The 15,897-nt window shown below is 39.4% G+C and overlaps 1 protein-coding gene across 2 annotated transcripts in view; it reads left to right on the top strand.

Annotated features, from left to right (window-relative positions):
- Positions 1-15,897, top strand: part of kars1 (lysyl-tRNA synthetase 1) — a 53,970-nt gene that overhangs the window by 19,251 nt on the left and 18,822 nt on the right. For both annotated transcript variants that reach the window (XM_028809802.2, XM_028809800.2), the window contains 7 exons: positions 4,328-4,493; positions 4,613-4,706; positions 6,190-6,376; positions 6,557-6,682; positions 10,988-11,107; positions 11,263-11,425; positions 12,117-12,290. In XM_028809802.2, coding sequence (XP_028665635.1) covers positions 4,328-4,493; positions 4,613-4,706; positions 6,190-6,376; positions 6,557-6,682; positions 10,988-11,107; positions 11,263-11,425; positions 12,117-12,290 — 1,030 coding nt within the window. The remainder of the gene's footprint in view (positions 1-4,327; positions 4,494-4,612; positions 4,707-6,189; positions 6,377-6,556; positions 6,683-10,987; positions 11,108-11,262; positions 11,426-12,116; positions 12,291-15,897) is intronic.

Raw genomic sequence — 15,897 nt, 5'->3', positions numbered from 1 at the left:
ACGACCAAAAAGTTCACCAAACTTTTGCCTCGGTATACAAACAAGCCAGTTTCCCTTTTGGTTTGTGCGCGCTGATGATTGCCCGCACGTGTTGCATTGTTCTCGGTCAGACGTGTGTGCGTGCTTTTGCTGTGAACTCTTTGTGCTCTATTTCATTTCCTTTCCGGTTCGTACGCGCCATTACTGTATTTAAGCACGTGTTCATCCTCTCCCTGTTCATTGTTCTCAATCAGACGTGCGTGCTTTACCTGTGAACTCTTTGTGCTCTACAGTATTTCGTGTGCTTTTGCAGTTAACCATGGCTTCTAAGCAAGTGAAGAGTGGTGAGAAGAACGTTTTGCAGAAAATTGAAATCGAAGTAAAGAAAGAAATTATTGAAAAGTATGAGTGTGGCATTCGTGTTACTGATCTTGCCGCCGAGTACAAGAAGTCAAAACCTACGATTTCGACTATTCTAAAGCAGAAAGAATCAATTAAAGCTGCTGATGTTGCAATAGGGGTTACAGCGTTAACCAGGCAGAGGCCTCAAGTGCTGGAAGAGGTGGAAAAACTGTTTACCAGTTTACTCATTTACCAATTTGAGAACACTCCTGCTTTCAAGCAGCACAATGTTAACAAAGCCAGACTGCCAGTGATGTGGAGGGCAAACACGAAGGGTTGGGTCACAAGGACTTTGTTTTTGGAATGGCTGCACGAGGCTTTCACTCCCACCAGCTAAACAGCTAAAAACACCAGAAACCCAAGAAATCACAAGAGAGAAAACACCTGAAGGAAAACATCCCTCCATCGTGGAGCCAGACTCTCCCTCAAAACTGTAACCTCCTGTCCACCCATTTTCTCCTCACTTCATGCCAGACCTCGACTCATGCAAGGTTAGTTTTCTTGGTGGTTTATGGTTAGTTTTTGTATTACAGATTTTTCAAATGTTCCTTTTTTCCCCCCTGTGCTTAAAACTCATTAAAAAAAAAAGGGTTTACACAGCAATCGGTTGCAAGGCTATAGCATGAACTCCTGTAAATGTTACTTTCTTGGTTGCTTGTGGTTGGTTTTTAAATAAAGTTCGGATTTGTTCAAATGTTCCTTTTTTCCCCTCTGTGCTTAAAACTCATTAAAAAAAAAAAAAGTGTCTACACAGCAGTCGGTTGCAAGGCTATAGCGCGAACTGCTGCAATGTTGCAGAGAGAGCGGGCTCGCGTGCTGCTGAGAGAGAGAGAGAGAGCAGGCTCGCATGCTGATGAGAGAGAGAGAGAGGGAGAGGGCACATGCAGCTGAGAGCGAGCGAGCCTGCTCGTGCAGCTGAGCAGGGAGCTTGGGTATTTGTGTCAGTGTTATTCAATGTTTTTACATTAGTTTACTATTACACTGTGCATTCTATGGAGTAATTAAGTATATTTGTGCTTAAAAATCTTTAAAAAAAATATATTTACATACAGTTCGTACGGTCTGGAACGGATTAATTGTATTTACATACAATCCTATGGGGGAAATTGCTTCGGTTCACAACAAAATCGGTTTACGACAGGTTTGGAATGAATTATGGTCGTGAACCGAGGTTCCACTCTATATATATTTATATTTATATATAATATATATATATTTATTTATATATTTATTTATAAATATTGTGACAGATAGGGGGCACTCTCGCTCACTTGAACCCTCGGATCAAATGCCAGACACCAGGTAAAAACCCAATAATTGACTTTATTATTAATAAACAGTGCACAAAGCACCCTCCTCTCCACAATACTCATATAAACACAATAATCAATAATTAAACAATCCTCCACTCTCCCAGACTCGTTGCCACCCTTCCACCCAGCTCAGCTCGTCCATCTGGGATTTCCCATAATCCTTTATAGTCCATGACCCGGAAGTGCTTCTTAACCCTCAGTCCATGTAGCACTTCAGATCAAAAACTCTTCTTTTTCATCCCAAAAGCACATCATTTCTTCTGTCCATGTGACTGGGACGTACTTCCGGGGTGTAGGGAAAATAGTCCTTACTCCTTCCTGCAGCATCTTCTGGTGGCCCCCATGGTATCCAGCAGGGCTGTGAATTAAAAGTCCACTGTCCATAATTCCCTGCTGGCATTTGGGGCACTTCCACGCTACATGGAGGGCTCCACCTGGCGGCCTGGGGGTATTGGCCAGGATGAATGGCCGGTCCATATCCCACTATGTGTGTGTGTATATATATATATATATATATATATATATATATATATATATATATATATATATATATATATATATACAGTAATCCCTCGCTATATCGCGCTTCGCCTTTCGTGGCTTCACTCCATCGTGGATTTTATATGTAAGCATATTTAAATATATATCGCGGATTTTTTGCTGGTTCGCAGATTTCTGCGGACAATGGGTCTTTTAATTTCTGGTACATGCTTCCTCAGTTGGTTTGCCCAGTTGATTTCATACAAGGGATGCTATTGGCAGATGGCTGAGAAGCTACCCAACTTACTTTTCTCTCTCTCTCTCTCTCTCTTGCGCTGACTTTCTCTGATCCTGACCTAGGGGGATTGAGCAGGGGGGCTGTTCGCACACCTAGACCATACGGATGCTTGTCTAAAAATGCTGAAAGATTATCTTCACGTTGCTACCTTCTGTGCAGCTGCTTCCTGAAGCGACATGCTGCACGGTGCTTCGCATACTTAAAAGCTCGAAGGGCACGTATTGATTCTTGCTTGTTTGTTTTTCTCTGTCTCTTTACTCTGTCTCTCTCTGCTCCTGACGGAGGGGGTGTGAGCTGCCGCCTTCAACAGCTTTGTGCCGCGGTGCTTCGCATACTTAAAAGCCAAACAGCCCTATTGATTTGTTTGCTTTTCTCTATCTCTCTGACATTATCTGCTGCTGACTCGCACTCCTTTGAAGAGGAAGATATGTTTGCATTCTTTTAATTGTGAGACGGAACTGTCATCTCTGTCTTGTCATGGAGCACAGTTTAAACTTTTGAAAAAGAGACAAATGTTTGTTTGCAGTGTTTGAAAAACGTTCCTGTCTCTCTACAACCTCCTGTGTTTCTGCGCAAATCTGTGACCCAAGCATGACAATATATAAATAACCATATAAACATATGGTTTCTACTTCGCGGATTTTCTTATTTCGCGGGTGGCTCTGGAACGCAACCCCCGCGATGGAGGAGGGATTACTGAAATATGATAAATAGCTAGATACAGGCATTAGAAAACTCACTCTCAAAATATAAACAGCCATTTTTCAAAAATGCTATACTTGATTGTTCAGCCACAACTGCATTCAAACATGATATACGATGTTAAAAAGAACTAGGTATAATTACATATTTATTTTTTAAAGTATTTTTAGCTCATAAGATGACAGCTAACCTGCATTTTTATGAAAAACAAATAGAATATATTTGTTTTCTCTTTTTTTTTTTTTTTTTTAAACAACTAGAGTTGCAGTATTTTGTTATTTCTGCTATGATGTGCCACAGTGTCATACAGAGCAATTATAAATAAAACACCAAATTCTTGAGTAAATGAACTGTCACTTTTACTGTCTCATTACTCAGTCTTCCTTTCCTTTATAGCCATTGCTCTTGATGCATTCATTGGGCATGGCAGGAATGCATGTGTAATAAAAATTAATTATTTAAAGATAATCCTTTTGTATAAAGAAATACAAGTTAAAACAAATAGAACATTTTTTATGACTGTCTCGTATTTATTACATTGTTGGCTGACAAAGTTTTTTCAGTTGTAGGACTATATGACTGAAAAAAAATGACTGCGGGTCAGTTGAGTGTGTGTTTTTCTTTTGAACTGAAGTTAAGATGTAAACATTACATTTGCCTGAAGAAGGGGCATGAGATGCCTCGAAAGCTTGCATATTGTCATCTTTCTAGTTTGCCAATAAAATTTGTCATTTGGCTTAACTTCTCACTACATCCATAATGGCTAACATGGTACAACACCATAGTACTTTTGAAATGAAGACAGACAGACAGTACAAGTATACTATTGAGAGATTTATGTAGTTGGCTTTTTGGCCCAGCTAAGATGTACTGATGGATATTCCTTATAAGCCCACAAGTCATATCATAATACAGTATATGTAACTAAGTCATTCTTGTATATTGAGTAAAGTGATATATACCAGAAAGTGGTGTATCTCTTGATTTTTTTTTTTTTTTTTTTTTAGTTTTTCCCAAATTAGAGCTCATTGTAGGATCTCCTTATTTTTATTTATTTGGAAGTTTTTAAATTTGGTTGGTGACAGTCACAAGTATATTTTTGATGCTTTATTTTCATGGTCTTTTTTTTTTTTTTTCTTTTTCCCTTTTTCAGCAATATTATAAGATCCGCACTCAGGCTATCCAGTTGCTGAAGGGCACTGCAGAGGACCCCTATCCACACAAGTTTCATGTAGATTTATCGCTTACTGAGTTTATTGACAAGTACAGACATTTGGATCCAGGAGATCACCTTACAGATGTTACCCTTAATGTGGCAGGTATTGTTTTTTTTTTCTTTCAACTTTATAAGGATCAGCTCTACAATGTGAAACACAGAAAACTTATAGTTTTAAGTGTTTCAGTGTAGTTTGAGGTCAAATAGCATCTGTTTCCATAGGTCGCATTCATGCTAAACGTGCATCAGGAGCCAAGCTACTTTTCTATGATCTGCGTGGTGAAGGAGTTAAGCTGCAGGTTATGGCGAACTCTAGGTATGTGAGTTTATATAACCTAATAATAGCACTGTCATAATTAAATACCTTGGTTTTTGGTAACTTTTGGTGTTTTACTATAAAAGCTGTATTAAAGAATGTATAGCATGGTTAGCTTTGTTATTAGGCAGTAAAATCAATCAACTTTTTTACCATTATTATTGATTTTTTTTATAATAATTTTTCAATTTATAAATGTCGAAAAAAATATTGAAACAGTTACTCCCATTGTAAGCTGTTTACCAGGCATTAGCATGTTACCTAATAATGTATGTTTAAGGATATCGCTTTAGCTATTGTATAAATGTAAAAGGCCACTTTAGTTATTAATTATACACACCTTTGATGTTAGCAGCTTGTCACCGTAAACAAGAAAAAGGTGAATCTAAAATGAGATATAAATAATATGTAAAAAATTTGACAAAGGGTTCTAAAGTATATGAGTTGAAGATTAAATTTACCCTCCCACATAGGCTATTCTAAACAGCCCGTTACATAATTTAACCCTCACAAAACTCTTCTCTTTTCCTTATCTGCTCTATACATTAAACTGGCAATATTGTTGTTAAATAAGATCTTTATTTTACTTGGCATAATTTTATCATATACCACTCCTGGCACCTCCTACTATTTCTTGCACTTTTATTTTCTCACTTCCACTTCTCGGCCATTATTGGGTTGTAGTATTTAAGGTTGTATGCCTTCTTTAGGTCTAAACCCAGTGTGTCTCACCTCTCTACCCTGCAACTAACTATGACCTTTGATTTTTCCAACAATTACTTTCAGTCCTCATTTCTTTCTAGGACCCTTGCCACTCAGTCACTTTCTTTGCTATTCTTCATTTGACTCTGCTTTGACCATATAGGCATCCAACATGCAACACAAAGAGAAAAGAGCTAAGCAAACTCTGATGTAACATGTCAGAAGACTGGCCTTTTCCCAGGACATGAGTTCAGATATTGGGATTTGGTTTCAGAATTGTTTATGCCACATCTCTATTTATTCTGTTGACACTAAACTTAATCTTGACTACCTACAATTTGTTAAATGATTGAATATCTTTTAATGGCTGAAGTCTGATATTTTTGTAATTAGTGAAGTTTTGGGCTTATCAGTTAAACTTTATTTATCTCAAGGAATAGAATAGGAATCGTCCAAATGACACCTGGTATAGTGCAAGCACTATCTATATCTGTATTCTTCTTCTTATTATTGTTATTTAAGCAAACTACAAATTATATGGAATGTTCTTATCCAGCCTTTTAATTTGCTGTGGACAGCTTTGTTCTAGAAGGGATTATATAGCTTTAAATGTACTATATTTACTTTGCTTTGTGTGTCAAAAAACCTTTAAAACAATGGCATGCTATACTATTGTGTTATGAAATGTAGAGAATTCTTGTGACTAGAGAAATGTACTATACCATAAATCTTTATTGTTCATCAAGTATAACTTATTTATGTTTTCCATCTTTCACATTAGAAACTATAAATCTGAAGAGGAGTTTGTTCACATAAATTCAAAACTACGACGTGGTGATATCATAGGAGTACGGGGAAATCCAGGCAAAACAAAAAAGGGAGAGCTCAGTATTATTCCTAATGAAATGACCTTACTGTCTCCATGCTTACATATGCTGCCACATCTCCATTTTGGGCTTAAGGACAAGGTGAGTAAGATTTGCAAAGTTAATTCCATTTTTTGTATTATCTACAACATTGATGCTTCATGTCAGGTTTTATCATTTTGTATGGTCAGTAAAAAATATGCTACTTAGATGCATTGTTTTCATTTTTTTGCGTTATGTGTGCTTGTCCCACTGACCTAATGATCTTTCCCTACCTTGCAGGAGACACGATACAGACAGCGGTATTTGGATCTAATCCTGAATGACTTTGTTAGGCAGAAGTTCATTGTCCGTGCCAAGATCATTTCTTACCTGCGAAGTTTTTTGGACCAGCTAGGCTTCTTAGAGGTGAGTTAATCAAAATTATCTTAGGAAAACAAAGAAAAGCAAAGTGTGTGTGTGTGTGTGTGTGTGTGTATATATATATATATATATATATATATATATATAATACAGTGCATCTGGAAAGTATTCACAGCGCATCACTTTTTCCACATTTTGTTATGTTACAGTCTTATTCCAAAATGGATTAAATTCATTTTTTTCCTTAGAATTCTACACACAACACCCCATAATGACAATGTGAAAAAAGTTTACTTGAGATTTTTGCAAATTTATTAAAAATAAAAAAAATTGAGAAAGCACATGTACATAAGTATTCACAGTCTTTGCCATGAAGCTCAAAATTGAGCTCAGGTACATCCTGTTTCCCTGATCATCCTTGATGTTTCTGCAGCTTAATTGGAGTCCACCTGTGGTAAATTCAGTTGACTGCACATGATTTGGAAAGGCACACACCTGTCTATATAAGGTCCCATAGTTGACAGTTCATGTCAGAGCACAAACCAAGTATGAAGTCAAAGGGATTGTCTGTAGACCTCCGAGTCAGGATTGTCTCGAGGCACAAATCTGGGGAAGGTTACAGAAAAATTTCTTCTGCTTTGAAGGTCCCAATGAGCACAGTGGCCTCCATCATCCGTAAGTGGAAGAAGTTCAAAACCACCAGGACTCTTCCTAGAGCTGGCCGGCCATCTAAACTGAGCGATCGGGGGAGAAGGGCCTTAGTCAGGGAGGTGACCAAGAACCCGATAGTCACTCTGTCAGAGCTCCAGAGGTCCTCTGTGTAGAGAGGAGAACCTTCCAGAAGGACAACCATCTCTGCAGCAATCCACCAATCAAGCCTGTATGGTAGAGTGGCCAGACGGAAGCCACTCTGTAGTAAAAGGCACATGGCAGCCCGCCTGGAGTTCGCCAAAAGGCACCTGAAGGACTCTCTGACCATGAGAAAGAAAGTTCTCTGGTCTGATGAGACAAAGATTGAACTCTTTGGTGTGAATGTCAGGTGTCATGTTTGGAGGAAACCAAGCACCGCTCACCACCAGGCCAATACCATCCCTACAGTGAAGCATGGTGGTGGCAGCATCATGCTGTGGGGATGTTTTTCAGCGGCAGAGACTGGGAGACTAGTCAGGGTAAAGGGAAAGATGACTGCAGCAATGTACAAAGACATCCTGGATGAAAACCTGCTCCAGAGCGCTCTTGACGTCAGACTGGGGTGACGGTTCATCTTTCAGCAGGACAACGACCCTAAGCACACAGCCAAGATATCAAAGGAGTGGCTTCAGGACAACTCTGTGAATGTCCTTGAGTGGCCCAGACTTGAATCCGATTGAACATTTCTGGAGAGATCTTAAAATGGCTGTGCACTGATGCTCCCCATCCAACCTGATGGAGCTTGAGAGGTGCTGCAAAGAGGAATGGGCAAAACTGGCCAAGGATAGGTGTGCCAAGCTTGTGGCATCATATTCAAAAAGACTTGAGGTTGTAATTGCTGCCAAAGGTGCATTGACAAAGTATTGAGCAAAGGCTGTGAATACTTATGTACATGTGATTTCTCAGTTTTTTTATTTTTAATAAATTTGCAAAAACCTCCAGTAAACTTTTTTCATGTTGTCATTATAGGGTGTTTGTTGTGTGTAGAATTCTGAGGAAAAAAATGAATTTAATCCATTTTGGAATAAGGCTGTAACATAACAAAATGTGGAAAAAGTGATGCGCTGTGAATACTTTCCGGATGCACTGTATATAATATAATAAAAACCTGTCTGTATATCTGTCCGATTTTCACCAAAGAGCTACTTAACAGATTTAGATCGGGTTTTTTGTATAATTTGATTGAACATTCCGGTTGATTTTGTGACTTCTCTCATTGTGCTAAGTATAGTTTGCTTGCGGTACCGATTTATTTGCTTGAATCTGAGAGAGAGTCTGCGGGCTGAGGAGGGCAGGGCCATCCTCACTCACGCGCCAGCCTCCGTTTGAGTCGATCTACCTCTCGCCACGTGTCGGAGTGTACCTTGCCTCCATTTATCTAGCGATACCCATTCATTCAACTGACATTATCATCTACAGATTGTTAACGAGTAACGTTTTGTGTTTTTGAGAGAGAGAGGTGGAGTGGTGGCTCTGAGGCTAGGGATCTGCAAACCTTCCGATTGCCAGATCAAATCCCGTAAATGCCAATAGGGACTCTGCTCTGTTGGGCCCTTGAGCAAGCCCCTTAACCTGCAATTGCTGTGTGCTTTGAGTAGTGAGAAAAGCGCTATAAAAATGCAAAGAATTATTATTATTAGGTCAGAGCTATGTGAGTTTTAGAGGGTAGCTGCTGATTGCCAGAGATATCTTGGCCATGTGTTTTTCTGCCCACGTGGGAGATGCTCTCCTGTCAGAGCTGAACACAATCAGATACAGTGCCAATGTTTGACTTTGCAGTGAACCTACCTTCCACTTGGCCAGAACTACATTTTTTTTTTTTTTTTTGATTTTTATAGTTTGTCCGTTTCACTGCTACGTGGGTGGAGCCGCGGGGGACAGCTAGTAATAAATAAATGAAAAAACAACATTAAACATATCTATACAAATTCTTGAACAGATAACACCAAATATCATTTTTGTCATTTTATTTAATTAACTTCTTGTGTAATGAAAAGTGTGTGCATGTCTTTGGTTTAGATGGAGAGATTTTTTAAGCTAAACTTTTAAGATTAAGTCTTATCTTTGCCTTTTTTGAAGATTTTCTTTTCTACACTACTACAACTACTTTTAGATTGTTCAGGAAGTTCTGTACAATTTTATTCATTAACTAGTCATTTAGCCCGTTACAATAACGGGCGCTAGAACAGTAGTGCATAAACATTAGTAGGAACAGTCTATATTAAATGGCAAGGGACTTTGACCTCATTCTTTTTGTTGGTCATATTTTTCTTTCTTTCAGCCTTTCTTTTGTTGATGTTTACTTGCTGAGCTGACTGTTCTTCGTGGGCTGCCGCCGTGTATTGTGTGTCTAATTTTCTGTGACAGTAATACTGTCTTGTACGGCTCTATTCAATAAGGGCGCGCACAAAAAGGTGAACTTCAAAAGTGCGACCTCAATTGAGTGCGGCGAATAAAGGCGTTCATAGATAATTTAGTTCAAATGGCTCTGGAATATGTGAAGAGCAACAAAGGTGCAGATCTTTATTTACGCGTGCCTTTATTCGCTGCGCCCAATTGAGGTTGCCCTTTTGAGGCTCGCCTTTTTGTGCGCGCCCTTATTGAAGGATGCGTGTGTGCGCCCTTATTGAAGGATACCGTCTTGTACGTCCGCTGGCTTGTACGTCCGTAATATACCTTTAATTTTCTCTGGCGGTAATACAGGCGTGCGCGTCGGTAATATGCATTTAATCTCCTCTGACAGTAATACTGGTTTGTATTTCCGTAAAACGCCTCTAACTTTCTCTGACAGTAATATCGCGAGTCGCACCGTGCCCTGCGCATGCGCACTTCATCAGAAGACACCCACACACGGACACCTGGATGCACATAGGGATTTTATATATATAGATAGGTGTAAGAAAAGGAAATTGTAGGAGATCTTGTGGAAGTTTAATGAAGGCCCAAACAGTAAAAAAAAAAAAAATTATAAATTCTATCCATCCATCCTTTATACAATCCACTTATTTACAATATCAGGTGTAAAGTACTGGAGTCTGAATCTGGCAGTTCTACAAGGTAGACCATATAAATTTATTTTAGAGATGAAAATAAAATATCCAAATAAATATTCCAGCAGTATTCATAATGAGATTTTGTGACTGTGTCCACTGTTGTGTTTAAGATAAGTCTTGACACAATTATGAGGTGAGTGAAATACAGACCTTAATTCAAACCTCAGGCCTAACTTGCATTGCCCTATCCCTCTTGCTATGTACAAGGGATTGATTGAACTGGGAAGTCCTCTATATAAAGATGACAGCCACTTATGTGCAATATTATACTTAAAGCAATACAACTGTTTGGCTAATATTATTATATTTCAGAAAGATCCATTCTAACACAGTTCTTGGTTGAAAGACTGGTCCAGACTCAACTCTTACGTTTTCACATTCTCCCTGTGCCTACTCCAGTGTTCTGTGGGTTCTTAGGGTTTTTAGTGTTGCATAGTTTCATTAGTAACACTAAATCACCCGTCTTTAATACGTGTGTAAATGAGTGTGCTCTTCCCTTCTCCAGTGTAGGTTCCTGCTTGTACCAAATGCTATCCAGTAGTGTTTGGCCCTTTTTAGAATAAATGAGATTTAAACAAAAAGCTGGTTTTTTTTCCCTTTTTTGAAGATTGAGACACCAATGATGAATCTCATTCCTGGGGGTGCAGTGGCTCGGCCATTTGTTACATATCATAATGAGCTGGATATGAATCTTTATATGAGAATTGCTCCTGAGCTCTACCACAAGGTATGCCATAGAGATTTCTTTCTTGTTAAGATATGGATATGTTAAAAAAGCAATCAACTAAAAATACCAATTTTAAAAATCTTATTGATAAATCCTGAATAACTGCTTTTCATAATATTGGCTCCGTTGCTTGACTTGTGTCTGCATTTCTCCAGATGTTGGTGGTTGGTGGAATTGACCGAGTCTATGAAGTGGGACGGCAATTTAGAAATGAAGGGATTGACCTTACCCACAATCCAGAGTTTACCACTTGTGAATTCTACATGGCCTATGCAGATTATAATGATCTTATGGAGATTACAGAGAAACTCCTTTCCGGTAAGCTAATTTGATTCAGCACAAATTGAATAGTTTTGGTGTGAATAACTTGGTTGTTCATCCTGCAAATGTGGAGTGGCATGGTGTTGCAATTATTAGTATGGCTGCCTTACATTTTTAGTTCCAGTTACTCTAGTTTCCTCTTGATATTCCAAACTCTTGTATTTAAAAATCAATTGACTACCCTTAATTGGCCCAGTATGGGGCAAGTATGGGTGGTGTGCAAGTGGGCCCTGTGATGTACCGGTTCCTTACCCAGTGTTTGCTTCTATCTTGCTTCCAGGAAAGGCACCAGCTGTTCACAATTTTTAACTGAATAAGCTGGTTAGAAAATGGATTGATAGAAGGAACTCACTTTATTTTTTAACTCATTGATTACTCTTGCTCTTCTTTATTATTTTATATAGTTTCTTTTAAATTGATTACACCCATGAATAGTTTTTTTTAGATGCAATGCATATTTACTAGGGTACCTGCATATATTATAGTTCAAGAATTGAACGGTTAATTGACTTGATAGTAGGGAATGAACATGCAGTCTTGCACTTTATAAGCTACCTCCTTAATGTGAGATGGTATTCCCTGTTAACTTTGTTTTAGTTTCTTAAACCCACTCCTGCATTTTTTTTCTCATTCTCAAAAGATACATGCAGTAGTGTAAAAAGAAATATTTTATCTGTGTGCTCTCTAGGAATGGTCAAGCACATTACAGGTGGATATAAACTGAAGTATCATCCAGATGGACCTGAAGGAGAATGCTTTGAAATTGACTTTACCCCCCCTTTTAAAAGAGTGAGCATGGTGTATGACCTTGAAAAAGAACTGGGAGTCAAATTCCCTCCAACAGAAACTTTTGACAGTGATGGTAAGCTATTTTTGATAGTGGCTGCTAAATACACGGGGATCTGACTTCACATTTTGTAAATCATTTGTTTCATAGTAGTGTTTATTATTCCTTTCCCTAGCCTGCATTGATGAAAATTTGATTCTGTTAATTTATGCAACATGAAATATGTTGCAAATGTTGATGCACTATTCATGTATCCTGTTATTCAGAGTCTTGCATTTTTAATTTTATTAGATTAGTAATGATAACTTCCATATAAATGACTATAAGCTCATCTAATTAATTTGAACAAAACTTACACAATATATTAATAGTTTTAGCATACTTTCTGAAGTTTGGGTTTAGGTGTTATTAAAATAGTCTTGTTTTTTGTCAGCTGAAGAAAAAATAACTTTACTGAATGAGAACTCATTCTTGTAAAAGTTGTTTATCCCTGCAACACGCAATATTTTCAAGTCATACTTTCAATTTTTATTGGGAACTGGATCAATGAAAACAGTGGCATTACCAGCCACAAAAAATAAATGCAAATCAAAATAGCAAAAAAAAACTGCATGCATGGATAAGGAGCATCTCACAGAGGCTCTATACATTTCCAAGGTTCCAAATAATTCTAGTCCTAGAATTGGAATCCTAGTAGTCATTCATTCACTCTAGACTCAGCTGTGCACCCCCTAAGATTGTAGGGCAGCCTTTCTGCTGCTGTGACAGCCAAGATTGATAAACTTAATAGAACTCTTTCCACTGTGATCGATTTTGCGCAGCCGAATTCAAGTCACCGATAGTGAGCCAAATGTGTTTTGCTTCTGCTTCAATCTGGTTAACCCAGGTGTTTTTGGGCGCTTTACATTTAATTTACTAATTCAATGATTAGTGTCTTTTTAGCAAGGGCTTGGAGATTCGTGATGGATCCATTCTCACCACATGCCCATACCATCTCAGTCATGATTGTCTGATGACTTGTTCAGTGGGCCACCTGCTAGTGGCACCTCTGTTGAATGGTCTCATTGTGCAAGTGGTCATGAATGGTGATATTCAAGATTTTGGAGAGGCATCTCCTATAGAATGTTTCCAGGGCTCGGAGATCCCAGACCAGAAAAGTCCAGGTCTCAGATGAGTAGAGCAGGATCAGGATGATGGCAGTACTGAAAACTTACATTTTAGTTTAATGCTTTTTCCAAAGGCCCTACCTCAGATTGGCAAAGACTGACATTGAACAATGATGTCATTGAACAGGAGTTGTGAGAGCATGCAGCACTGCCTTAAACTGGTTTAGATAAGGAAACTGTGATCACTTGCCATGCACTTTCACTCAGCTTTGAGTCATGTTGTTAAAGGCTACAGTCACATTGACCTGTTTTGGCAGTACTCGAAATACTTTATACACTCTTCCAACACTTGCCTAACTGAACAGTCTGATCAACACAGCTTCACCATGGCCTGAAGCCACATTGCTGTTCCCTAGTGGTTAATTCACAGAATGGTTGTTGGTGAGCTTGGATAATCTGTGTGAGTACTTTCCCAGCCACTGATAGGAAACTTGTTTCCCTGTAGTTTTTCACATTGTGTCTTATTACCGTTTATGAATACAGGGACAATATTGGATAATTTCCATTTCACAGGAACTTGTTTTCCATTCCGTATCAGTGTTGTTAGCATATATAGCTGTTCAGCCAGTGGATCACCGGCTGTTTTCAATGCCTCAAGTGTCACCACGTCAAGGCCTGGTGCCGTCCTGTTCTTGAGTCATTTGATGACTGCAGTGACTTTTCTTTGTTGGCTCATCGATGTTCATGTTGCCAGGAACCGTTGAAGAGAGATTCATTGATCTTGACTTTGCCAAAGATGCTGTTGTCTTCGTGGAGTCAATGGAAATTCTGATTGAGGCTTGCAAGAGACTGAGTGAGGAGTCTGAGTGTCTGAGCTTGCAAGAGTCCTGGATAAAAAACAAGATTCAGACCTTTTAATGACTTCTTGAGCACAGACATCAATAGTGTGTCTGTCTGATGATGTGGACCTCATTGAGAGGTTTACTAACCTCAGCAGCGACATTCATGTATCTTGTGGCTCTTCCTGTGAAGTCAGTAGACTGATTAGGAGAGCATTGGGGGTTACAAGTATTCTTATGTGTGTTGCTCCTGATATCTTTGCAAAAGGATGAAGGTCCAAGTCTTTAGAGTCCTGATGTTTCCTGTTTTGCTATATGTCTATGGTTGCAAGACATGGACGCTATGATAGTGACCTGAGATGAAGACTGGACTCCTTTGGTACTGTGTCTCTTCAGAGAATCCTTGGCTACTGTTGGTTTGACTGTATTGAATGAGTGGTTGCTCATGGAGTCTTGAATCAGACACATTACCTGCATTGAGAGAGAGTGTCGGTTACGGCAGTACAGCATGTGGCATGATTCCCAGAAGGTGATCCGGCTCAGAAATTTCCTCATTGTTGAAGACCTGAGCAACTGGACCAGGCCAAGTGGATGCCCATGTAACACCTGGCTGCAGCAGACAGATGGTCATTTCCAGAGGGTGGGACTGGACTGTTTATCTTCCTGGGAAGTTGCGAAGCAAGATCCCAAGCTGTTTTGTTGTGTGGTGGGTGCAACAACGCACTTTAGCAGTGTATGCTCACTAACCCGACCTCACCTGACAGTCTTCTCTATCAGCAGATCAGTTTCTGCATATTTGCATATCCGCTGTTATAAAAGTGTTACAAGTTTCTCCTCACTGTGGCCAGAGGGGTGGGCATGGACGGACATCAGGGGTGTTGTACTTGTGGCCATCCGCAGCAGAAAGAGAAATTCTGAGAAGCCTATCATGCAAAGCACCACAGGAGATTGAGCAATAAGAGGTCTTTGAATCACTTGGATGTCTGGGGTGTGAGTAAGCCGTTGAAACCCATTCGTGATCCAAACCAGTTCCAGAGTTCCCAGGGTCATAAGCTTGTGCTGATTAAGTCCCTGCCCTTTGTACACATCGCCCATTGTTACTACCGGTTGGATGTTATAGTAAGGCCTTTGGATCAGCCCCACTATGCTTACTGTCTTCCTCTGGCGGAGTGCCTAGAAGACGATCAAGCTGGACGTTTCTGTATGTGAAAGAGTAGATGGATTATTACCAAGCCTCTGGGGGTGAGAGAGGCGGTCCAGTGTGTCCATTGGCCCTCCCACTGAAGTTCGCACTCTGTTGTAACCTAAACCATTTTATTCCATGGGACCAATGATTCAGTATGTGCATTTTTTGTATCCACTGGGTTTTTCAGTAATGTAACCCCCGTGAATAACAAAAGTTGACTGTATGTACTTGTAGGAAACAAAATACAGTGATCCCTCGCTATATTGCGCTTCGCCTTTCGCAGCTTCACTCTATCGCGGATTTTATATGTAAGCATATCTAAATATATATCGCGGATTTTTTGCTGGTTCGCGGATTTCTGAGGACAATGGGTCTTTTAATTTCTGGTACATGCTTCCTCAGTTGGTTTGCCCAGTTGATTTCATACAAGGGACGCTATTGGCAGATGGCTGAGAAGCTACCCAACTTACTTTTCTCTTCCTCTCTCTTGCGCTTTCTCTGATCCTGATGTAGGGGGTGTGAGCAGGGGGGCTGTTCGCACACCTAGACGA

The sequence above is a fragment of the Erpetoichthys calabaricus genome, chromosome 9 (assembly GCF_900747795.2).
Source record: "Erpetoichthys calabaricus chromosome 9, fErpCal1.3, whole genome shotgun sequence".
Lineage (NCBI taxonomy): Eukaryota > Metazoa > Chordata > Cladistia > Polypteriformes > Polypteridae > Erpetoichthys > Erpetoichthys calabaricus.
Note: the sequence above shows the minus strand (reverse complement) of the source record. Positions and strands in the feature narration are given on the sequence as shown.